Genomic DNA, 26,422 nt, shown 5'->3' with positions numbered 1-26,422 from the left:
GTAGCACCTCACACTTATCAGCATTAAACTCCATCTGCCATCTTTCAGCCCACTCTTCCAACTGGCATAAATCTCTCTGTAGACTTTGAAACTCTACTTCATTATCCACAACCCCACCTATCTTAGTATCATGTGCATACTTACTAATCCAATTTACCACACCATCATCCAGATCATTGATGTACATGACAAACAACAGTGTACCCAACACAGATCCCTGTGTAGGCACACAGGAGTCCTTGGAACAGCTGTTCCATGGTTCTTTGAAAAACTTCGCTGGCCGAGTTGATGCCGAATGGCATCCTGAGAAATTTGAATCTGCCAAATGGTGTGGAAAACGTGGTCAGGTTTGATAACTCGTCGTCGAGTGGTATCTGCCAAAACAAGCTTTTTGCGTTGAGGATGGAAAATGCTGTTGCGCGCCCAATTTATGCAGCGACGTCCTTGACAGTTCTCATCGGATAATGCGGTCGCTTGATGGCAGTGTTCAAATCTTTTGGATTAATGCACACACGGAGCTCTTTTTTTTCTTTCTTAAAGGTGACAACCATGGTGGAGACGCAGTCTGTGGGCTCACTGATTTCAGCTAGTACGCCCACGGAGACCATGTTTTTTAGTTCAGTCTCAATTCTGTCTCGCACGGCATGTGGCACACGGTGGGGAGCACAGACGGCTGGATCGATGTTGGGGTCAATGATCTTGTAGGTCACAGGCAGCTTGCCAAGTTTGCTATTGAATAGATCGGGGTATCTTTTTATCGGGTCCTCGGATGTTAGTAACTTATGAACGGACCGATCGAAGGAGACCAGCCCTAAGTCTTGGCACGCATGGATGCCCAGTAGTCACAGAGTTAGATTTTAAGATATAGAAAGTTAGAATTCTTGTGGTGTTTTTCAGCACACATTTAAAGGTAGCTCACCCCAGAGGATACAAAACCTCCCCCCCATAAGCATGTAATGTGGAGCTGTCTCTAGTCAAGGCCTCATTATTTCTTATCTTGTTGTAGACGTTCACAAACATTACATTCACGCGGGCACCGTATCGAGTTTGGCCTTCACAGGCTTGTTGTTAACTAACATTGAAATAGAGGGATCCAGAATCTTACCAGCTGTGTGAAGGAGTGAATGCACAGTCGACTACTCATATGTGCTAGGTTACACAAAAAAAAGCTGGAGAAACTCAGCGGGTGCAGCAGCATCTATGGAGCGAAGGAAATAGGCAACGTTTCGGGCCGAAACCCTTCTTCAGACGGGAAACCCATCTGAAGAAGGGTTTCGGCCCGAAACATTGCCTATTTCCTTCGCTCCATAGATGCTGCTGCACCCGCTGAGTTTCTCCAGCTTTTTTTTTGTGTAACCTTCGATTCTCCAGCATCTGCAGTTCCTTCTTAAACACTCATATGTGCTAATTGGATCATCCTCGTGGGCAGAATCAAGCTGGTCCTGTGAGTCTTGAATTGTTTGGTTTTGTTGCAACAGGTGCAGATTAGACGCTGAGCTGGAGGATCTGTTCCCACAGGACCTGCAGACAACAGCAAAGTGATTCACCTTTTTGCAGTAGTTATAAGACTTGTCGTTCGCTAGACAAAACAATCGTCCCTTGTTGTGGAAATAGTTACATTTCGGGCATCTTTGAGGGGGCTCATTGGTGAATCCCCGGTTAACCTGTTGTGGTGGTTCATTCATGAATCTTCTGTTATCTGTTGGTGTTGGTCGTCTGTTGAAACCAGTCAGGTTTATGGTCTTCTTCTGAGTGTCAAACTGGTCAATTAATGGAACCACAATCACAGACGTTCGGCAGGCGTGCACTGCTTGTTCAAGGGTTAAATCAGCATTCTGCAGTAACTCAGTCCTTAGTTTTGATCGGTCATACCACTGACAAGCTTTCCACTGATTAATTCGTTTGACATGACTTTGAAGCGGCATCGCTGAGCCGTATATTTCAAGTCGCAAATAAATCTTTCCACGGGCTCGCCGGGAAGCTGGTGTCTCGCGAAGAATTTTGCTCTTTCTAAAATACGGTTTGAGGGTAGGTCGCATAGTTCACGGAATTTACGCAGTAAAACAGTAGGGTCATGCATAGTCTCAGCAGGTACAACTACCTGATTGTTGGCATCGAGAATGGCTGGGGTGTAGTCAAAGGTCCGCTCTCTCATCATGGCCTCGGGTCCCGCCAGGTTTAGTAGAAGGGAAGTCTTGACAGCATCTGGTTCATTATGATTATTGTGTTCGTAGTCGATTTCAAATAGCCTCCATCATTCCCCGATGTCAGAATCGAAGATAAGCTGTGCTGGCTTTCGGCACGAGTGAGCCATGGTGATACAAATGAAACTGATAAACGGAAATAAAACCCGATATACGGATGCAGTGGGTTACGTCAAGCTTTCTGACACCATGTAAATATGTATGTCATACAGCCTGGAGTTTAAAGTCATCTTTAATTGTTAAACATAATATAATAGCAGGTTGTTAGTTGCTAGTTCATCATCACTGCTTCCAGGACTACCTAGTGTAGGAAGTGGGTGTTAGTATAAAGCATACAGTAAGGTGGTGCTAGTGATGCTATTCTACTATGACTGGTTCACATGCAATAACCAATCTACACTTAGTGAAGACAGATCCGAAGTACCTGTTCAATTCTTCTGCCATTTCCTTGTTACCCATAATAATTTCACCCGTGTCTGCCTTCAATGGACCCACATTTGACTTTGTTACTCTTTTTCCCTTAACATATCTAAAGAATCTTTTACTGTCCTTCTTTATATTCCTGGCCAGCTTCCCCTTGTACTTCATCTTTTCAGCCCGTATTGCCCGTTTTGTTTCCTTCTGTTGTCCTACGAAAGTTTCCCAATCCTCTGGCTTCCGGCTACTCTTTGCTGTGTTATACATCTTTTTTTTTTGTTTTATTCTATCCCTAACTTCTCTTGTCAGCCACTCCCCTTAGAATCTTTCTTCCTTTTTGGAATGAAATTATCCTGCGTCTTCCGGATTATGCCCAGAAATTCCTGCCATTGCTGTTCCACCGTCATTCCTGCTAGGATCCCTTTTCAGTCTACCTTGGCCAGCTCCTCTATCATGCCTTTACAGTCCCCTTTGTTCAACTTCATCACTGACACTTCCGATTTAACCTTCTCCTTCTCAATTGCAGATTAAAACTAATCATATTATGATCACTACCTCCAAACGGTTCCTTTACCTCGAGTTCTCTTATCAAATCTGGTTCATTAGACAACACTAAATCCAGAATTGCCTTTTCTCTGGTCGGCTCCATTACAAGCTGCTCTAAGAATCCATCTCGGAGGCATTCTATAAACTCTCTTTCTTGGGGTCCTGAACCAACCTGATTTTCCCAGTCTACCTGCAGATTCAAAGCCCCCATCGCCACAGTGGCATTACCTTGGTTACATGCCAGTTTTAACTCCTGCTGCAACTTACACCCTACATTCGGGCTACTATTTGGGGGTCTGTAGATAACACCAATTAGTGTCTTCGTGCCTTTACAACTCCTGCACCTATTGTCCATTGTCTATTGAAGAAGAATGATATCTAAGCATTATTTATTTGGTGTAATAATTTGGAAAGTTCCAACAAGAAAAATGCAGGTAGTTACTGATGTACAGGCCATCTTCATTGCAACAATGAAACTTGTAGTAATTCACACGTTTTCCATATTGATCTTCCAAAGATCATTTGATTCTTCTAGCAAAGTTATATCAAATGAAGCATAGGAGGCGTGGAATTCCAGAACCGAATAGGGAATGTCTAGATGCATAGCGATCACTGAAATATACTGGGATGGTATTTATTGATCATTTTGGTTCATTTGAATCTGAGTTGGAATGACATAAAAACAGGTAGAGTGAGGAATAGAAATTACAAAAAAAGTTGGATGAACTAGGGTAATTAAAATGCAGAACCTTAACTGCAATATTCTCTGTGTGTTATGTACGCCAATGGAAATGACGTATGAATAAGAGAATTGAACGAGTCTCAAGAACTGGTGAGGGAAAAACGGGGTTTGCTTTCTTGGGAAACTGGCAACAATACTGAGAAAAGATAGGGCTGAAACATTAGCATAATTTAACTGGATTCTGGGGCAGAGCTCAGGCTAAGAAACGGTAGAGAGATGGGAGGGTTGAGAAATTGAATGGGCACAGGGTTCAGATGCATGGAAGGTTAAATACATGATGGGAAAGGCCAAGATCCTAGAGAAAAACTATAAATTTGAGTATGATAAATGTGACAGTTGAACAGTAATAACCTGAATGAGTAGTCAAATCTGTGCAAAATTATAAGTTAAAATATAATATCTGATTATTCTAAAATTCATACCAATGTAGACAAAGCTGTGGCACAAATTGAAATACATCAGTTTGATTTAATAGTTGTCACAGAGACATGTATTACATAATTACTAAATCATGAGTTAAATTTTCCAGACTACTTGATGTTTAGAAAATGTAGATAAAATAGAAAAGGATTCAGATGCGGCTGATGAAAAGGAGGAATGATTTTGACTCAGAAGAACAAAACATGACATCAGGATGGATGAAGTTTAGAGTGGTTTACAGGCTCTTTAATATCAGCAGTACAATTGGAGAGGGGATTAATCAAGAAATAACACGGTTGCTGTAAAGGTAATACGATTATTATGGGAAACTTAAATCTTCCCATAAACTGGACAAATTAAAGTGGCAAAAGCTGTTTGAACGAGGAATATATAAAGTACATTTGAGCTTATCTTCTGAGGCAATGTCATGAAACCAACCCATGAACAGACAATTTTAGATTTTATCTTGTTTAAAATGACAGGGTTAATTTGTAATTTCACTGTAAGAAAATTTCCACAGAGAAAATTGATCACAATATGATAGGATTTTACATCCCATCTGAGAGGGAAATGGTTCAGGAGGGAACTAACTAGAGTCTTTAATTTAAGTAAAGCCTATTACCTACCTACAAGGTGTAAATTGATATGGTGATTCGGTGAACTCACAAAGGTGTTTCAGAGTAGGAAAATATTAGCATAAATATTTCATGCTCCTTAACAAATGCACATCACGTTGAGAAATAAAAATATCCAAGGCAAAATGATTGTCCATGGCTGCTGATGGAGATTATGGCAACTAATATATTTCATAGACACAAAAAGCTGGAGTAACTCAGCAGGACAGGCAGCATTTCCGGAGAGAAGGAATGGTTGACGTTTCAGGTTGTGACCTTTCTTCAGACGAAAAGTCACAGGAAAGGGAAATGAGAGATATAGACGATAATGTAGAGAGATATAGAACAATGAATGAAAGATATGCAAAAAATATTTCCTTACAAATTGGATGGGGGTCATCTTGGCCCATTGACATTATGCCATCTAACGAAGCACACCCATTCCTCTATTAATTTCCTTGTACCATATTCTCCCCACATTCCCAATGAATGCTCCCCCTCAGATTCCACCACTCAGGTCAAGTCATGTTTATTGTTATATGAACAAGTTTAGTGAAATACAGGTAGAACAGAAATCTTGTTTGCTGCAGCATTACAGACACAGTCAACCCACAAAAACATAACTTGTACATAAAATCTGCAATACATTAGAGAAAGAATATGCAAAAATGCAAGACGTTAGTGCAAAACACTATTAGAAACACATGCCCATGATAATGCAAGAGGTGATCCATAGTGTGTGGAAGGAACTACATATGCTGGTTTACATGAAAGATAGACACACAAAAGCTGGAGTAACTCAGCAGGTCAGGCAGCATCTCTGGAGAAATTAAATAGGTGATGTTTTGGGTCGAAAACAAAATTTGGTCTCCTAATTGAGGAAGGACATTCTTGCTATTGAGGGAGTGCAGTGTAGGTTCACCAGGTGAATTCCCGGGATGGCGGGTCTGATATATAATGAAATAATGGGGCGACTGGGCTTGTATTCACTGGAATTTAGAAGGATGAGAGAGAATCTTATAGAAACATTTAAAATTCTTAACGGATTGGACAGGCTAGATGCAGGAAAAATGTTCCCGGTGTTAGGGTAGTCCAGACCCAGGGGGCACAGTGTAAGAATAATGAGTGGGCCATTTAGGACTGAGATGAGGAAAAACGTTTTTATTCATAGAGTTGTGAATCTGGAATTAATTGCCACTGAAGGCAGTGGAGGCCGATTCATTGGATGTTTGTGAGAGTTAGATATAGCTCTTATGGCTAACGAAATCAAGGGATATGGGGAGAAAGCAGGAACTGAGTATTTTGGGTGATAAGCCATGATCACATTGAAGGGACAAATGGCCTACTCCTGCATCTATTTTCGTGTTTCTATGTTCACTATAAACCACTGTGTTCCATTGCCAAGGTATGATTAAGATTATGTGGGGCAGATCAAGATCCTGATATTTATAGGAAAGCAGCTGTTCTTGAAGTTGTTAGTGCGGAAATCCATGTTTCTGTACCACCTGCGTGCATCCACCACACTCTGCAGCCTCTTGAGTTCCTGTGCATTGGAATTACCATACTAGACCATGATGATATCAGTCACGATATTTTCTACTTCCTTTTCGCCTTCCGCAGAGACCGTTCCCTCTGCAACTCCCTGGTTAACCCTTCCCACCCAAACTACCCTCTCCCGCTGAAGATGCAACACCTGTCGCTATACCTCCACCCTCGACTCTGTCCAGGGACCACGACAGTCCTTTCAGGTTAGTTAGACCTTCACTTGCACCTCCTCCAATCTCTTCTACTGTATTCGTTGTTCAAGATGTGGACTCTTATACATCGGCGAGACCAAACGTAGACTGGACATTCGTTTCAAGGAACACCATCGCTCAGCCCGCGTGAACTAACCTGATCTCCCGGTTGATGGACAATTTAATTGTACACAGACCTTTCTGTCCTTGGTCTCCCCCATTGTCAGAGTGAGGCTAAATGCAAATTGGAGGAACAGCATCTCATATTCCACTTGGGTGGTATGAATATTGATTTATCTCACTTCAGGTAGCCCGCCATTCCCTCTTTCTCTATCCTTCCCCCACCCAAGTCGCACTAGTTTCTCATTTTCACCCGACAAACAGCTTACAATGACCTGTTTCCTTTATCATCGTTACTTTTTTGCATATCTTTCATTCATTGTTCTTTATCGCTCCACATCACCGACTATATCTCTCATTTCCCTTATCCCTAACCAGTCTGAACAAGGGTTTCGACCCGAAATGTCACCCATTCCTTCTCTCCAGAGATGCTGCCTGTCCCGCTGAATTACTCCAGCTATCTTCGGTTTAAACCAGCATCTGTAGTTCCTTCTTACATATTTTCTACAGTACATCTGTTGAAGTTTATTAGGGTACTCATGACATGCCGAATCTCATTACATTTCTCAGAAAGTAGAGACAATGGCACGCTAGCTTCATGACTATATATGCTGGCTCATGGCTGGTTATCTGAGATGTTATCACTCAGGAATTTGTAGCAGGCTCATTGGGCCAATTGGCCTAACTTTGTTCCTGCATCTTATGGGCTTATGAATTTGATCTACACACAGGGTGCGATATACGACAGTCAATTTAGCCATCAAGGCTCACAAAACTCAGCACCATCCAGGTCATCGTGCTTTGCATGATTGGCGACAACTCTGCCTTAAACGCCATTCTCTTCAGCACCATTTCATTGCAGCTGCATTGTGCACCATCCATTCACATAGCAGGCCCCAAATATGCAACAAATATCACAAAAGGCAAGGGTTTTAGGCACAAGGGAACAACATCTGCAAATTAGTTGAGCTCATGGGACTGAAGGTAGCATCCCAGTATTGATATGGATTAGTTGAAGGTTAAATCCTTTGCAGCATAGCACCGGCTGTGGATGTTTCGATCGCCCCGACCGCAGGAGATAAGGAGGAAGGAGGTAAAAGTAATTTGCCTTCCATCACAGTGAGGAGTGCGCGGTCGTCAAAAGCAAGGTGGATGCTGCCTGCGCTGGTGGGGACTCGGAGGGATTGCCCTGAGTGCAGTGGTCACGATGTTGTAGGGATATCGTGCCACGGGAGCATCCTGGAGTCTGGTGTGAGTGCGGATGGATTTCTAACTGTCTGGGCAGATAGGGACTGCAGATAGAGCAACAAGCGGTCAGTGCAACTCTGGTCACATTACGGTGGTGCGTGTGTGTGTGTGGCCCGGTCATTGGACTGATGGATGTGGGTCTCCGCTTTTGCTGTGTGCTTAGGGATTCTCACACGCTGCTGTAGTGTGGAAGCAGAGGGTGATGGTGGGAGGTTGCTACTCAGAATGGAGGCCTCTTTCTTTCTTTTCTAGGATCTATTTTCTCACTTTACTTCCTTCTCTAACTTCTTTTCTAAGGGGCTTTCTTTTCCCAACACTCTTGCACTTCACGACTCTCGCGCACTTTCTTTACTTTCCTTACTTCTACCTTTTTCTTAAAGTTCAAAAAAAATGAAGCGGTACAAAAAATGTATTAAGATATATGTCTTGTGTAGTATTGTAATTTACCGTACTTCTAATAAAAATAAAATTTAAAAAAAAAGAAAAAAAGAATGGAGGCCACTAGTGGTGTGCCACATGGTTCGGTGCTGAGCCCATTACTGTTTGTCATCTACATCAATAATTTGGATGAGAACACATGAGATCAGCAAGTTTGCTGATGATGCAAAGGTTAGTAGTTTTGTAGATAGTGAAGATGGTTGTGAATTATTGCAGCAGGATCTGGATTGATTGGCCAGGTGGGCGGAGGAATGGTTGATGGAATTTAATACAGAGAAGTGTGAGGTGTTGCATTTTGGGATGTCGAACAAGGGCAGGACCTACACAGTAAATGGTAGGGCTCAGGGTAGTGTTGCAGAGCAGAGAGATCTAGAATTACAAGTGCATGGTTCCTTGCAGGTCGAGTCACAGGTAGATAACGTGGTCAAATAGGCTTTTAGCACTTTGGCCTTCATCAGTCAGAGTATTGAGTATAGAATTTGAGAGGTCATGTTGCAGTTGTAAAATACATTGGTGAGACCACATTTGGAATATTGTGTTCAGTTCTGGGCACCATGTTTTTGGAAAGATATTGTCAAGCTTGACAGGGTTCAGAAAAGATTTATGAGGATGTTGCCAGGACGAGAGGGTGTGAGCTATAGGGAGATGTTGAGTAGGCTGGGTCTCTATTCCATGGAGCGTAGGAGGATGAGGGGAAATCATATATAAGTAGACAAAATCATGAGAGGAATCGATCGGGAAGATGCACAGTCTTTTACCTAGAGTAGGGGAATCGAGGACCAGAGGACATAGGTTCAAGGTGAAGTGGAAAAGATCTACTGGGAATCCAATGGGTAACTTCTTCACACAGAGGGTGGTGGGTGTATGGAACAAACTGCCAGAGGAGGTAGTTGAAGCTGGGACTATCCCATCGTTTAAGAAACAGTTGGACAGGTTTGAAGGGTTATGGACCAAGTGCAAGCAAGTGGAACTAAGGTAGCTGGGACATTGTTGGCAGTGTGGGCGAGTTGGGCTGAAGGGCCTGCTTCCACACTGTATCACTCTATGATTCTACGTGGTGGCTGTTTATGTTTAATTTTCATGTAATATTGCTTCTTGCTTTTTTTTGGCATGACTATATGGTAAAATCAAATTTCAATGTACCTCAGGTTACACGTGACAATAAAGGACTATTGAACTATTGATTCTGGAACATTGACAATTAGATATATGTCATGTTATTGCTTGATTCATTTGAAGATAGTGCTCCAGAAGTTTGTGAGGACATTTGTAAATGGATTGGGGCGACTTTGTCATGTCCAAATTCAGTGCTTTAGTGAATACAGTGGTCCACCTAATTTGATTCCTACTCTGCTTAAACACAACAGTAAGATACAAGTGCTTATTAGGCCACTTCAGAAGACATTTGAGTCATTCACCTGGGGTTGATCTTAAACTACACACACAATAGACTGGATTCCCATGTCCCCACTCCCTTCTCTCTCCCCCCCAAAGGATATTCATGGGCTAGATGGATCTTCAATGACAATCCAAAAGCTTTTTGTGCTCTTCAGTCAACGGACAAGAGTGTTTAATACACTGGTAATGGTACAATGAAATTCTTACTTGCTACAGCTTTACAGGCATATTAATAAATAAATAAATAAATAAAGTAATACAATCAATTATCAGTAATACGAGGTAACCAGACCATAATAGTGCAAACCTAACCGCATATGTAGTGCAACCTATACAAAGTCCATGGCAGTTCTTGCTCATGTAAGGTTATGACTAGGATTGTGCAGTGTGTTTCAAGAGCCTGATAATTGATGTGAAGAAGCTGTTCTTGAACCTTAAGGTAATGGCATTCAGGCTCCCAAACCTTCTTCCTGATGGTAGCAGCAAGATGAGAGAAGCTAGGAGAGTGTTGGTCGTCGATGATATTAACTGCCTACTTGATGTAACACTTCCTGTCCTGTAGACCCATTTGAATGTTAGGAGGTCAATATCAATGATGGACCAGGCAAAGAGTACCACTTTCTGCAGCCTCCATCTTATTGGACATTCTAGTTACTGAACCAGGCCATGATGTAACCCAGATGATTAATTGAATTTTAAATTGCAGAGCCATAGAAACATAGAAACATAGAAATTAGGTGCAGGAGTAGGCTATTCGGCCCTTCGAGCCTGCACCGCCATTCAATATGATCATGGCTGATCATCCAACTCAGTATCCCGTACCTGCCTTCTCTCCATACCCTCTGATCCCCTTAGCCACAAGGGCCACATCTAATTCCCTCTTAAATATAGCCAATGAACTGGCCTCGACTACCCTCTGCGGCAGAGAGTTCCAGAGATTCACCACTCTCTGTGTGAAAAAGGTTCTTCTCATCTCGGTTTTAAAGGATTTCCCCCTTATCCTTAAGCTGTGACCCCTTGTCCTGGACTTCCCCAACATCGGGAGCAATCTTCCTGCATCTAGCCTGTCCAACCCCTTAAGAATTTTGTAAGTTTCTATAAGATCCCCTCTCAATCTCCTAAATTCTAGAGAGTATAAACCAAGTCTATCCAGTCTTTCTTCATAAGACAGTCCTGACATCCCAGGAATCAGTCTGGTGAACCTTCTCTGCACTCCCTCTATGGCAATAATGTCCTTCCTCAGATTTGGAGACCACAACTGTACGCAATACTCCAGGTGTGGTCTCACCAAGACCCTGTACAACTGCAGTAGAACCTCCCTGCTCCTATACTCAAATCCTTTTGCTATGAAAGCTAACATACCATTCGCTTTCTTCACTGCCTGCTGCACCTGCATGCCTACTTTCAATGATTGGTGTACCATGACACCCAGGTCTCGCTGCATCTCCCCTTTTCCTAGTCGGCCACCATTTAGATAATAGTCTGCTTTCCTGTTTTTGCCACCAAAATGGATAACCTCACATTTATCCACATTATACTGCATCTGCCAAACATTTGCCCACTCACCCAGCCTATCCAAGTCACCTTGCAGTCTCCTAGCATCCTCCTCACAGCTAACATTGCCCCCCAGCTTAGTGTCATCCGCTAACTTGGAGATATTGCCTTCAATTCCCTCATCCAGATCATTAATATATATTGTAAATAGCTGGGGTCCCAGCACTGAGCCTTGCGGTACCCCACTAGTCACTGCCTGCCATTCTGAAAAGGACCCGTTTACTCCTACTCTTTGCTTCCTGTTTGCCACCCAGTTCTCTATCTACATCAATACCGAACCCCCAATGCCGTGTACTTTAAGTTTGTATACTAATCTCTTATGTGGGACCTTGTCGAAAGCCTTCTGGAAGTCCAGATACACCACATCCACTGGTTCTCCCCTATCCACGCTACTAGTTACATCCTCGAAAATTTCTATAAGATTCGTCAGACATGATTTACCTTTCGTAAATCCATGCTGACTTTGTCCAATGATTTCACCACTTTCCAAATGTGCTGCTATCCCATCTTTAATAACTGACTCTAGCAGTTTCCCCACTACCGATGTTAGACTAACTGGTCTGTAATTCCCCATTTTCTCTCTCCCTACCTTCTTAAAAAGTGGGGTTACGTTTGCTACCCGCCAATCTTCAGGAACTACTCCAGAATCTAAAGAGTTTTGAAAGATTATTACTAATGCATCCACTATTTCTGGAGCTACTTCCTTAAGTACTCTGGGATGCAGCCTATCTGGCCCTGGGGATTTATCGGCCTTTAATCCATTCAATTTACCCAACACCACTTTCCCTTGTTATCCACGGATGTACTACCTTCCCTGATTTATTCTTTTGCCAAACTGGGATGAACAATTTTTGTAGTTCATCCATTGCATATCCAGTCTTCCATTGCATAGCCACTGTGAGATTTGAACTCAGTCTGAGGATTATTAGTCCAAGTATCTGGATTACTGGTCTAGTAACTTACACTACCACCATACTCCTGCATGCTCCTTGTCATTTCTTGCATTCTGTGAAACAGGCCTCACAGGTGATAAACCAGCTGTGCACCACAATCTTCATCAACATCTGAGCCTTCTAAAACTGTATTGATCCCTTCCTCCAGTGAATTCCTGCTTCAGAATCCTTACAACTCACACTAGAGAGTAGTCCATTAGTGCCAGCTGCAATTACCCATGACAGAAATCCTCTAATATGCCCAGATAGAACCAATCTGTTGTGTGGTATCAGGTTTTATCAATTCTTCATCTGGGAAGGATAATCAAGTAATCTATTGTTACTCTACAAAGACAAATCAGAAGATATTCGAGCTGTAAGTTGCAACCAAAACATCTCTGCACTTATGCAGTAGCACAGAGAGTAATAAGGACATCTACAGCTGGTAGAATCAATGGGTACATGGTGATCACATCTTGTACTTATTCCCGAGATGGTTTGGTGCTCATTACCAATATGTCAGGATAATGCTGTGTACACGAGGGCACCCCCTCCTGCAGGAGTAGGTTTGATGTATGTAGAATATCAATGGTGTGTTGAGAGGGCATGTGTCTGTGTGTATTAGTGTCAGAATGAAACAACAGTATTGTTGTTGGCCTAGAGTTCAACCTGTTATTTAGCATGAGATCATGAAATGTCTTCCACATTGCTCCACAGCACATGGATTCTTACTCCTGGGGTAACCACTGTAGCCACTTCCTAATAGAGTTAAAAAAATATGCCTGATGAGTATCCTGCCATTTTCCCATCCAAACTAGCACCTCCAAACCACTCACAAATTACAAAACATCGATACATAGAAAATGGGAGCAGGAGTAGACCATTCGGCCCTTCGAGCCAGCAACGCCATTCAATGTGATCATGGCTGATCGTCCACAATCAGTACCTCCTTCCTGCCTTCTCCCAATATCCCTTGATTCCACTAGCCCTAAGAGCTCTATCTAACTCTCTTTTGAATGCTGAAACTACTGGAACCCCAGCTAATCCTCCCCCTCCTCACCTCTCATCCATCTCTGGACCTCTATTTCATTCATAATAACTTCAATATCTTTGTGTGAACCTTGTTGCTTAGTTTATCTTCCCATCAACCTCTCTCTCCTGAGTAGCAGTCAAAACATGCCACTTCAGTTTGCCTGCCACAGGAACTATACCTTTCCAGTCTGAATGCTTAATTGATTCCTGCACAAAACTATTTCAGATCCCAAAACAATGTCAGAGCTATGTGTTCATAGCAAGCTTTAAATTTATCTTTATCCTAGAAGTTTGTGTTAGGCAAGTTAACATTTAATATTTGTGAAAATAAGAAACAGCATTTTAATTTGTAACGTTATACTCCGCCAGACATTTTTAACAAGCATGTTATGCTAGAATGAACTTTGTAATGCTTTTCTATTAACAAACAAGAATACTTTAATGAGTTTTGTGCCATCAGGCTCTTCTAATATCACATACTGATATACCATGCCAAGTAATCATCTGACAGAATATTTCTTGCTTAAAGTTATCAGGATATATTTGCAAGTACATCATTTAATCCCTTTGGGTGATATCAAATTCTATTATTTACTGAACCATTACATAATGAATATGTCAGTCCAACTTAGAAAATCACACAAATTGGCGCAGTTTGGAAGGTAATGGTACAAGAGCACAATTACTCTTGCACCATCTGTTGACTCAGGCTAGTGTTTCTATAGTCCAGCTGATGGTCATCAAAAGGGGCACATTCAGAGTCATCAAATTGTGCTGAATCATCAGTGAAGGAAAAGACCCAAAATTGCAGGTCGGATCCTGAGAGATTGTCAGCATTGCAGCCGAGACGCCAAGCAAATAATTAATGTGATCATTATAGTAGCAAGCTCCTTCAGCCTAAGCCTAAATATTAAAATTGAACCAGGAAAATATTACAGAAAGGCAAAGGGCTTCACAATGACAATATCACCAACCGCAAATATATTTCAGATTATTTATCAGTAATAGACTATTTAGCAGTAATGAGAAAGCAACTTTTTTTTTGACACCATGAATATGTGGAGAAATTAACATTTCTGACAATGTTACAATCATCAATGACAATAAGTTGTTTATCTGTTTTTTTTTAAATATATGCTTTTAATTGACAACTGTTTATATTTAATAGAAAAAGTAACTTTAGATTCAGAAATATTTCATCAAATATTAGTAATGGCATATTTTGGTTATAAATCTTGTAACATAATGCAGAATATTTAAAATAACCAAGGATTATTGTAGGACATTGTAAATGTACACCTAATTTCTTTCATAAGCCAATCTCTAAAATATTATCTGAAACTTCAAAATTGTCACTTGGCATAAAAATTAATTGTCATGCACAATGAGTGGTGTCAGAGCTGCTAAATCTGCAGTGTTGGTCCTAATAAACAATAGGTGCAGGAGTAGGCCATTCAGCCCTTCGGGCCAGCACCAATCAATGTGATCGTGGCTGATCATCCCCAATCAGTACCCTGTTCCTGCCTTCTCTCCATATCTCCTGACCGCTACCTTTAAGAGCCCTATCTAGCTCTTTCTTGAAAGTATCTAGAGAACTGGCCTCCACCGCCCTCTGAGGCAGAGAATTCCACAGACTCACAACTCTTTGTGTGAAAAAGGGTTTCCTCGTCTCAGTTCTAAATGGCTTACTCCTAATTCTTAAACTGTGGCCCCTGGTTCTGGATTCCCCCAACATCGGGAACATGTTTCCTGCCTCTAGCGTGTCCAAACCCTTAATAATCTTATGTTTCAATAAGATCCCCTCTTATCCTTCTAAACTCCAGAGATACACAACGGATACTTATACTTGAATTCAAAATGTACATCTTGCATTGTAAAAGTACAACATTTGGAAATGACTTTAAAGATGTTTTATTAAATTAAACTTTTAATTTACTACATTATTGAACTCTGGAGATGCTTTACCATCACACATCTTAACATTAATTACAATTTTTAAATTATTCACAACATTTTCTTGATTTTATTTTAAACACGATTTTAGGAGCCAACACCATTCAAGTTTATTTTATTATCAAATATTCCTTGTTGCGAATAAAAATATTTCATTGTTTTTTTAAATATTAAACACTCAAACTTCTTTTAAAAGCCCCAGCTGGCTGAAAGCCCATTATTTTTTGCAAGGTCTTGTCTAGTTAATTACTGCCACTGATTATTCAGCACTAAACAGTGTTATCACCTGCTGCAGCCTGACATATTTATTCCATCTGTCCCAAATGGCAGAAGGACATATCTGGCATTGGGTCATAGAGAGGGACAAATATACCCTCTTAGGATATGAACGTGTCTTTAGAAACCAAACAGCTGGCAGTGTCTGGATAGCACCATGTTGCAAAACAAAGTAATATAGATGCTAATCATTCCATAAGCTGAAAGATCTGTGGGATAGAACACTCAGATCTGCATATCCCAATTTTCTCATCAATACTTTCAGAAGAGTGACCTTCCAAGGGATTACTTCTTACTTTTTACTGAAACGCAGAATTGCAATGTTCCTGGTCCCAATTTGGTTCTTTGGCACATATTCAAGTTGTGCAGTTCCTTCCTGTTCTAGTAGAGGTACGAATCACACGTGAAATGTCATACTTTTCCCATATTATTTAATCAGCATTTACCTACCACTGCAATCTGCTTACTCATACACCAACTAAAATTTGAGGATTAAGATTTTACTCTACTCTACAAATGACTGGTTTCTTCAACAACTACATCCCATCCTGCATCCAAGTCATTAAACAGCTTAGACTTCTACGTCGACCCCGTTTCATCCACAGAGGCTCTCGGCGCAAGCTTGTTTACTTCAACCACGGACATTCCATTCCATCGATCTGCTCACTATCACGCTCTACCCCCCCCCCCTCACCTGCGTCACCCCCCACCCCAGCTGTCAACCGGGACAACCTCTGAGCTCTCCAGCCTCCCCCATCCCTTCACCCTCTCATAATGCCAACTTTGCCCTCCTCAACACCAGGTCACTCAACAACAAAGCCCTTGTCCTCCATGAACTAATCCTTGACAACACCCTGGACTTCCTTCTGCTCACTGAGACCTGGCAACAACCCAATGTCTTCTTCTCCCTCAATCAAGCATCCCCACCTGGATTTAATTACATTTCCAAACTCCGACCCTCCCGCCATGGAGGTGGCCTCGCTGTTATTTTCAACCAGAATTTTCAGATCACTGAACTCACCCTTCCCCCCAGTAGCATCATTTGAATTCCTCGTCGTCAAAACCCTTTCCTCCATTACAGTCATCCTCATTTACCGGCCACCTAAACCAAACCCCTCCTTCCTATCGGACTTCACTGAACTCCTCACACTTGCCTCATCCCTCTCCCCACGTCTGCTGCTACTTGGTGACTTAAATATTCACATGGACTCCCCCACCTGCAAGCTCGCATCTGAATTTGCACTTTTACTTGACAACTTCTCTCTCACTCAGCACGTCACCTTTCCCACCCATGACAAAGGTCACGTCCTTGACCTGGTCTGCTCCACAAATCAACCGGTACTCGACCTCCATCCATGCCTCTTCCCCCTCTCTGATCATAAGCTTATACGGTTCACCATCCCTTCTCCGACACCTCGCCCCCGCTTCCTCCGAGAAATCACCTTCCGTAATCTAAAATCCATTGATCCCCACCATCTCTCTGACCTCCTCTCCACCACTCTCCCCCTGGACTCAGCCCCCATCTCACCTGATGATCTCACAAACCATCTCAACTCCACCTTGTCTACCTCCCTTAACACTATGGCCCCCCTCAAAACAAGAACCGTAACTTTCAACACATCTTCACCCTGGTACACACCTGCACTTCGTAAACTGAAACAGACTGGTCGCCGACTTGAACGACTCACAAAGAAATCATCTCTCACAGTCCACCTTGAAGCTTACAAACTCCACCTCACTGATTACAAAGATGCCCTCATTGCTGCAAAATCTGCCTACCTCTCCTCCATATTCACTGATCCCTGCCTAAACCACAGAACCCTCTTCTCCACAGTGGGCAACCTCCTCATGCCTCGAGCAAACACTCTCCCTACCTCTACTCAGGATCTCTGCAACTCATTCCTCCACTTTTTCGCTGATAAAATCAGCACCATCTATCAATCTTTATTCCCTGTACCTGACTCCCCAGCATCTACTCCACCACCTACCAAGGCCCCTCCTTTCAACATCTCCACTGACCTCCTTACCCCTCCTCCACGCTGCTTCCTCTCCCAGTTTGACCTGGTCACCCCTATTGAAATCTCCAAACTTATCAGCTCTTCCAAACCCACTAGCTGCTCCCTCGACCCTCTCCCCACTCCCCTGCTGAAGTCCTGCCTCCCCATTCTCTGCCCCTACCTCACTAATCTCTTCAACTCCTCATTGTCCCAAGGAATTGTCCCCTCCGCTTTCAAAATTGCTGCTGTCTCACCAATCTTAAAGAAACCTGGTCTTGATCCCTCCTCTCTCATTAACTACCGCCCAATCTCAAACCTCCCCTTTCTTTCAAAAACCCTGGAGCGTATCGTTGCGTCGCAACTTCATTCCAACCTCCTTGTGTATAACCTACTTGAACCCCTCCAATCTGGCTTTCGCCCCCTCCATAGCACAGAAACTGCTCTCCTCAAAGTCCTCAACAACCTCCTCACCTCTGCTGACACTGGTTCCCTCAACATCCTCATCCTCCTCGACCTAAGCGCAGCCTTCGATACAGTGAACCATAACATCCTGCTCACCAGACTCAAAGACCTTCGCATTGAAGGCTCTGCACGCAGCTGCCTCCGTTCCTACCTTTCCAACAGATCCCACTTCATCTCTCTCCACAACCACACCTCTGCTACAGCCACAGTCACTCAAGGCGTTCCCCAAGGCTCCGTACTCGGCCCCCTCCTCTTCATCATCTACATCCTACCCCCCTTGGTCAGATACTCCGCCACTTCAACCTGGAATTCCACTGTTACGCCGATGACACCCAGATCTACCTCGGCACCAAATCCCCCCACACCCCCCCCCCCCCCCCCCCCTCTCCTATATCAACTCCTGTTTGTCAGCTATAAAAACCTGGATGCAACATAACTTCCTCAAACTCAACAGCGATATGACAGAATTCCTCCTCATAGGCTCCAAAGCCACACTCAGCAAAATCAATAAACCCACTCTCATCATCGACGGCACCACTGTCACCCCATCTCCCAAGGCCCGCAACCTTGGCGTGATCTTTGATTCCACCCACTCCCTTGAGCCTCGCATCCGCCATGTCATTAAAACCTCCTTCTTTCATCTCCGCAACATCGCCAAACTCAGACCCTCTCTCACACCTCCCGCTGCTGAAAGACTCATCCATGCCTTCATCTCCTCCCGACTGGGCTATTGCAACTCACTTCTCCTTGGCATCAGCTCCACCTACATCAACCAACTCCAACTGGTCCAGAACGCAGCCGCCCGACTCATCACCCATACCAAATCCTGGCAGCACATCACTCCAGTTCTCAAACAACTTCACTGGCTTCCCATCTCCCACCGGATCACCTACAAAATCCTGATCCTCACCTACAAAGCCATCCACCATCTGCCCCCCCCCCCCCCCCCCCCCCCCCCCCCCCCCATATGTCACTGACCTCCTCTCCCCCTAGCAACCGTGACGGTCCCTGAGATCCACATCAGCCGGTGTCCTCTCCATCCACAAGTACAACCTCCGCAGTTTTGAGGACAGAGCCTTCTCCAGGGCAGCTCCCAGGCTCTGGAACTCCCTCCCCCAACTGATCTGCAATTCTGTGTCCCTCACCATCATCCAGTCTCGCCTCAAGACCCATCTCTTCACCTCTGCCTATCCTTAGCCCCACGTCCCCCTCCCTTTTCATCTGTGCATTAATTGCCTCATATATTGTGTTTTGAATTGTATTCTGTCTTTACTTTGTGTACTAGTCATGTCTCTACTATTTATTTCATTCCCCTTACATGTTTTTCCTCTACCTGCTAAATTTTTGTAAGGTGTCCTTGAGACTCTTGAAAGGCGCCCATTAATAAAATTATTATTATTATTATTATTATTATTATTAAGATCACGTATATTATGAAGGGAATTGAGAATAAAATTGTACAAAAAAATGTTTTTTTAATCCTTTTAGAAATATTTCACAATGAAGACATGAATTAACATATTCAGGGTTCTTGCAATATTCATTACTAAAATGTGCAAATAATAGCAAACCTATTATCATCTTTCTTCCATTAGGAGTAACTCAACGAGTCAGGCGGCGACTCCGGGGAACATGGATGTTTTGGGTAGGGACCCTTCTTCAGATTGATTGTGGTGGGGGGGGGGGGAGTTTAAGTGCATCTGAATGCCTTGGAATTCAAAAATATTCTAAAACATTCAAACCATATTACATATCAAACAATGGTAACATTTAAACATATTGGCAAACAATGAAACCTCTCTTTAACCAAATGCATGAAAGAGCAAGGTTATGTTCATCTTTACTAGCAGTCAAGTGTAACCTATTGCAAGTTCAGCTGGTAGATTCCACAAGAGAAGTGTTGGTGAATTGCAGCAGGATCACGCTCCAAATGCTGGGCTCCATGAGGACCTAATGTTGGAGTGCAATCAGGAAATCACAGGCTAAAAGTGACCCGCAAATCTGCAACTTCTGCATTTGGCTTGGAATGCAGAACCTGCAGATCATGATATTGTGAATTGCTGGCAGTTCTGCACTGGGAAATACAATCGATCCACAAGTTCCAGTCTTTCGTATTTTATACATCCTAAAGAAACATGCACCTCGTCATTATATCATGAATTAATATTATATAAATAAAAAATTAAAGGTTCAACATTTAATAGGCAGACACAAAATGCTGGAGTAACTCAGCGGGTGAGGCAGCATCTCTGGAGAGAAGGAATGGGCGATGTTTCGGGACGAAACCCTTCTTCAGACTCTGAACCTTCAACATTTAGCATATATTCGACTGAACAAAGAATGTTACACCATAATCCGTTCAAACCTCGAACAGACCACCCATAAGTCTATGTTTCTCTAAAGGAGGCTCAAGAAATCAAAAAGTGGAAACATTTTGTCTCCTACTAAACCACAGAAATTCAGGGTTACAAACCATCATCCAGTCTCCTCATGTCATTTGAGCAAAGCTGAGTGGAGAACAGCAGAAAATGTTTTATTTTTAGTTTCATTGCAAGTACATTGCTATTTATAACATAGATTCCAATATTTATTTCCAACCACGGATGTCAAGTTAATAACCTATAATTCCCTTAAGTACATTTTCCTTTCTTCACTCATCTGGTACTATCCCTGTAATTAGTGAGCGTTAAAAAATGTCCTCCCCTTAATTCCCTTAAGTCCTCTAGGTTGTGTCACATCTGGTCTGTTACATTGCACAAAATGAAGAACTCCATCATTTTAAGTAGATTACTACCTTCCCCCATTCAGCTTTCTCTTCCCTGAATGCACTTGTCATGGCAAAGGCAACAAATCCAGCCGATTGTTTATTTTCCAGAGAACGCTAAAGGAACAGGAAGCAGGTCACTCATTTTTGAGAGGCGAAGGGACGACTCTGTATCCATTAGCGCCAACTGGAAGTCTTTCACGAATGCATCCTCCAAGCCAGCTGTCATGCTGAGCACGGACAATGTTATAGCTGCCAATGCCATACAGTAATTATCAGGTGCATTTTGAAACATAGTTGTCATGGTAAATCAACATTTAAAGAATTTCAAATAGAGTCATAGATCTCTGATCAAGGCCTTGCACAATAGATTTGAAAGCATCAAATATATTCACTAGCCTCTAAAAACTTTGGTAATTGCTCTTATGCCACACGTTACATTAGGGAATTGGCATAGTAGTGCTGTGGTTAAATCACTGGACTAGCAGCCAAAGCTCTGGACTGTTGGTCGAGGGACACGAGTTTGAATCTTATCGGAGTTAAAGAACAATTAAATTAATCTGGTTAGTTAAAACGGTTTTCAGAAATGGTAAACATGATACCATCAGATTCAAACTGATCTAGTTCTCTAATGCTCTTCTGGATATGACATCTGCCATTCGAGTCTTGACTCTGCTTTGTGAGACTAGATTCAGCAATAAATTTGACTCTTTGCAGTTTCCTTGGCAAAGAGAAAAGTTAGGATGACTGATAAATGCTGATATTGTGAGTGATATCCATATAATGTGAATAAATAAATATGGTGATTACTTCAATTGAAGAAAGGCAAGTTTAAGAGTATGCTACGGGAGTGATACGAGCCTGCCATTCACCCTTTCAACTGCATGACTGTTGATGTCCGTATGTGGCAGCCTGAACAGTGCAGCTCTCTGTAGGATGTTTGAATGTTTGCAATTGTAGGATTGGCCCTGCAGCATGGATCAAGAACAAGCTAACCACATCAGACCATCAGTCCTCCATCTTAGATATTCACTAAAAGCTGGAGTAACTCAGCGGGACAGGCAGCATCTCTGGAGAGAAGGAATGGATGACATTTTCGGTCGAGACCCTTCTTCAGACCAGGGGAAGGTGGGTCTCGACCCGAAGCGTCACCCATTCCTTTTCTCCAGAGATGCTGCTTGTCCCACTGAGTTACTCCAGCTTTTTGTACCTATCTAAGATGGAGAACTGATGGTCAAATGCTTGTTTTTGATCCATGCTGCAGGGTCAAGACTCAAATGGCTAACTCCAGCTTTTTATGTCTATCTTCGGTTTAAACCAACATCTGCAGTTTCTTCCTCCACAGTCCTCCAACTTGCATAACTTTCCTGTTTTGAAATGGAGTAGCAACGGAGGGCTCATCAAGGTGCCATAGTCAAAAAGAAATTTAATTCACGCCATCATTAATTCGCATATGTATTGGTTTAAAAAAATGTTAATTGGCACTGCATTATCATACTTGCTTGATGACTACCTTAATTTTAAATTGGTTTTGCTGCTGTGTAAACATTTCATAAGTTAAAGTAAAATTGTAATTTAAATGTGTAAAGGTTTGCCAGTTGTAATATTTTCCAAAATTGTCACTTTAACTTTGGTTTTCATTTTCATAAGTGATAGAACCAGGATTAGGCCATTCAGCCCATCAAGTCTACTCTGTCATTCGCTCATGGCTGATCTATCTCTCCCTTTCAACCACATTCTCATGCCTTCTCCCCATAACCCCTGTCACCCACATTAATCAAGAATCTATCTATTTCTGCCTTTAAACTATCCATTTACTTGGCATCTACAGCCTTCTGTGGCAATGACTTCCAAAATGCACCACCCTCGGACTAAACAAATTCCTCCTCATCTCCTTCCGAAAGGAACAGCCTACGCCCTACTCCGACGGATCTTCTGCTGTTGCTCACAGGTATCGCACACGCCAAGCTTCGCAGAGTACTTCACTCACAGGCTGGTGTGCAAGATGCCAAACATTCTTTGCACCACCTCACCCAGGACTGCCTGCAAAGAGTGGTTCACCTTGAGGCTCCATAGAGGAGTGTACTGGGATCGGCCGGTTCAACGCCAACATGCATAGCTGGGGGCTACGTTCATCAGCAGCCTGCGTGTGTGGAGCAGACCAGCAAACAGCGCAGCACGTCATTTTCGACTGCACTGTCTTCCGCCCCCCTGGTGGAGGGGTAGACCTCACAGCCCTCGACAACAGCACATTGATCTCCCCAGCATCTAAAACCTTCCTTTTACCCTCCCACTCACCAGCCCATCTCCTTCATCACCTCCCTCACCAACGATTCCTCTTCATAGCTCCTCCTCCAACTCTTTTCCTTCTTGCCACTTGTTCCCCTTCCTGACAGCTCCCCCACTCCCTCCTTCCCCATCCCTCACGGCTAGTCCCATGTTCCCCTCTCTCTTGAAAGGATCTCCTTCTCCCCAGCCCCCCCACCCCACCTGAGAATGTGGTAAAGGCAGGTACGTTCATAATATTTAAAAAGTATTGAGACATAACCCCAAATCATCAATGCATAGTTGGCCACGTGTAATGATGGAACATTGAATTAATGGTGGTTAGAGCCAGTCCTTGCTTCCTCCTCATCTCTTCCCCGCACCATTCATCCTCAACCCTCATTTCCTCCCTATACGCCATCCTGCCCACATCACCTCTATATCCCCTACATCACCTCTATCCCCCACATCACCTCTATCCCCCACATCACCTCTATCCCCTACATCACCTCTATCCCCCCATCACCTCTATCCCCCACATCACCTCTATCCCCCACATCACCTCTATCCCCTACATCACCTCTATCCCCCACATCACCTCTATCCCCTACATCACCTCTATCCCCCACATCACTCCCCTATCCCCCACATACTCCCCATCCCTTCCCTTCTCCCCATTTCATAATCTCCTTCTCCCACCCAGCACTTTCACCTTCCACTTCTTCACCCCACATCCTCCTCGTTTATAACCAGCCCACCTCTCCCCTGGACCAGCACACCTACAGTTAACCTCCCCTGGACCAGCACACCTACAGTTAACCTCCCCTGGACCAGCACACCTACAGTTAACCTCCCCCTCCCTCCCTCCCATCATAATAATAATAATCCAGTTAAACCTCCTACGTGTTTGTTTTCCCACGGCGCGCGATTACGACGCAACTCCGCACGTGCGGCTGACGTCAATGCAAATGAGGTGGGATGCGGGTGCATCTCGAACCAGCGACGCCGGGAGCGGGTCGGGTCGGAACGCGCACGCGCCTCAGCCCCCCCCCCCCCCCCCCCCCCCGCCGGTTAGGTCGGGGAGCCTGGAAACAGGCACCGGGCGGGGCGGGGAGGAGAGGAGAGGGGTCGGCGAGCCGCTGCCTGGGCCACGGCCAGAGGTCGGGACCCGGCGCCGTGCGCGGCTGCTGACTGGCGGAGTGAGTGAAAGGGAACCAGTCAGTCAGGGGGACCCGCATCCATGGACATGAAACAGTCAACACACTATGACTATGGCCTCCTCCTTCCCCGGTGAGAAATAAACCGTTGCCCAGCCGCTGCAGCTCGACCAGAGCCGCCATGACCCCCCCCTGCCGGTGTTGAGCGGCCCGGCCCGGGACAGCTGCACTGACAAAACACTCAGCAACTTTAGAAATGGGCGACTTCGGCTTCGCCTTGTTCCAGCCGGCGGGGGGCGGGGGCGGTGTTGGGGTTTACCGATGCACCAAGCCGGTGCTGGTGGCGGCGGCGGCCACGTCGTGTTCATCAGCTTCCTCCGCCTCCTCCTCCTCCTCCTCCCGGGCTGCTGCCGCCGCCGGCGCCGCCTCTGCCTCCGCCTCTTTGTTTTTCCCACCAGTCAGCCGGGCTCCACACACCAGCCCTATTATGCAGGATGATGACCTTCTGATACCGGACAGGACGATAGGCACCGCCATCAGTAGTAGCAGCAGTAACAGCAACAGCAACGCCGCGTCGCTGGCTCCGGCTCCGGCTCCAGCTCCAGCCCTGAGTGCAGGCTCCGCCAGCCGCCCGGCATCCACATCCAGGAGCGATCGACGGCTGCAACAGCAGGACAAGATCTGTCCGGATCCCCTGACCAAGCGGAGCCACCATCAGCCGGCTCCCATTCCTCAGCCGTCCCACCCCGGAGAGGAGCCGCCGCCCTGCCACCAGGAGGAGGAGGAGGAAAGGACGGGAGACAGGGACGCGCTCGCCTCCACCGATGCCTGTGCTGCCGCCGCCGCTGTTGTGAACATCGCAGACCGCAGCCACCACCAGCCGCAATATCAGCCCCCGCCGTCGCACCGAGGGCAAGGTCTGATGGAGGCTACCAGTAACATGACGGTGGCCGGTGGCGGCGGAGGAGGAGGAGGAGGTGGTGGGATCGGGATGCTACCGGGGCTCGGCGCCGGTTTTCAGCAACAACAGCAGCTCCACCAGCAGCAGGACCCCGGGCCCGGCGGTAGCAGCAGTAGCAATGGCTCCTCTCCGTCTCCAGTGGCTGCTTTGGCCGGTTTCGGCACCGCTTGGTCGCCAGCACCCGCTGCTCAGATGAGCACTTCGCCCGGCTCCGGTGGCGGCGTCAACGCTCCGGGACCTTGCCCTGTGCCCAGCCCCGCCGACGACAGCTTTTTCCACGGCATACCGTCCATCAACGGCACAGTGCTTTTCCAGAATTTTGCTGCCAACACGGCGGGTGTGGGCCACGGATACGGCGGTACCTTTTCGCCTTTACCTCAGCAGCAGCAGAACCGACGGTCCCCTGTCGGCCTTCAGCATCATCACCACCACCCGCAGCACCAACACCAGGCTGCCTTCCCCCACCAGAGGAACACCTACAGCCACCACCAGGTAAAGGCCAATGGCGCCCAGGTCCCTGAGAAATGTTTGCGGGGCCAGTTCACGGGATCAACCCTTGCATCAATTTCTGTGTCCGACCCGACCACAGAAAACTTCATTAAGTTTAATATGTGCGTCTGATTGTGATTTTAGCATTTAAAGCTACACCTGTGTCCTCCCCTTGCCCGTGGCATGTGGATTGCGAGGTTGTGTTGCGGGGAATCTTGCAGTTTTCGGATGGGTTTTGTTTGCTGAAGGAGGTTGATCCATACCACCTTGAACGGATCCGGTCAAGATCCGCCTCTCCTTTACTTCGATCGCTATGACAGAGCTGTTGAGAAACCCGGGGGTTCACTGCTCTGCTCTGTTTTTGAATTATGCTGCTGAGCGTGAGCTGTCAACGCCTAGGGAAGATTGAGGAAAGAAAACAATATACTTTTTTTTTCTCTGGCGTTCTGCAGCCGCACCTCAGCTGACGTTATTTAGTCTGTACGAAAAGCGGTTTCGGGTTGTCGTTAAAGACGTATGCATAAGACTAATTGTTGGTTGCCGTTTAATAATAGGTATATTCGCATGAATTAGCGCTGTAAATCGCCAGCAAAGGGCTATGTTGTAGAAATATTTTTCTGCTGCCATAATGAGGTACATTTAGCGCTTCCCTACACGTACCCCGCCCTTCGCCCAGCCAAAATGGTTAATTTAACGT

General features: G+C 44.7%; 2 protein-coding genes across 3 annotated transcripts in view; one reads left to right on the top strand and one right to left on the bottom strand.

The window, feature by feature from the left end:
• Window positions 1–428: 428 nt before the first annotated feature.
• Window positions 429–24,629, bottom strand: LOC129709725 (uncharacterized). The gene is made up of 3 exons (XM_055656664.1): window positions 24,595–24,629; window positions 1,396–2,330; window positions 429–729 (listed from the first exon to the last, which is right to left on the bottom strand). Exons 2-3 carry the CDS (start codon window positions 2,037–2,039, stop codon window positions 429–431), a joined length of 945 nt encoding a protein of 314 aa, XP_055512639.1. The 5' UTR covers window positions 2,040–2,330; window positions 24,595–24,629.
• cpeb2 (cytoplasmic polyadenylation element binding protein 2) overlaps window positions 24,186–26,422 on the top strand; it is a 116,889-nt gene continuing 114,652 nt past the window's right edge. Inside the window, exon 1 of one of the 2 annotated variants that reach the window (XM_055638827.1) lies at window positions 24,186–25,728. In XM_055638827.1, the coding sequence (XP_055494802.1) occupies window positions 24,532–25,728 (1,197 nt within the window). In that variant the 5' untranslated portion in view covers window positions 24,186–24,531. The remainder of the gene's footprint in view (window positions 25,729–26,422) is intronic. The other variant, XM_055638828.1, reaches the window with a different exon arrangement.

Source organism: Leucoraja erinacea, chromosome 1 (genome assembly GCF_028641065.1).
Source record: "Leucoraja erinacea ecotype New England chromosome 1, Leri_hhj_1, whole genome shotgun sequence".
Taxonomy (NCBI): domain Eukaryota; kingdom Metazoa; phylum Chordata; class Chondrichthyes; order Rajiformes; family Rajidae; genus Leucoraja; species Leucoraja erinaceus.
The sequence above is the reverse complement of the archived record's forward strand: the minus strand, read 5'-3'. Positions and strand labels throughout refer to the sequence as shown.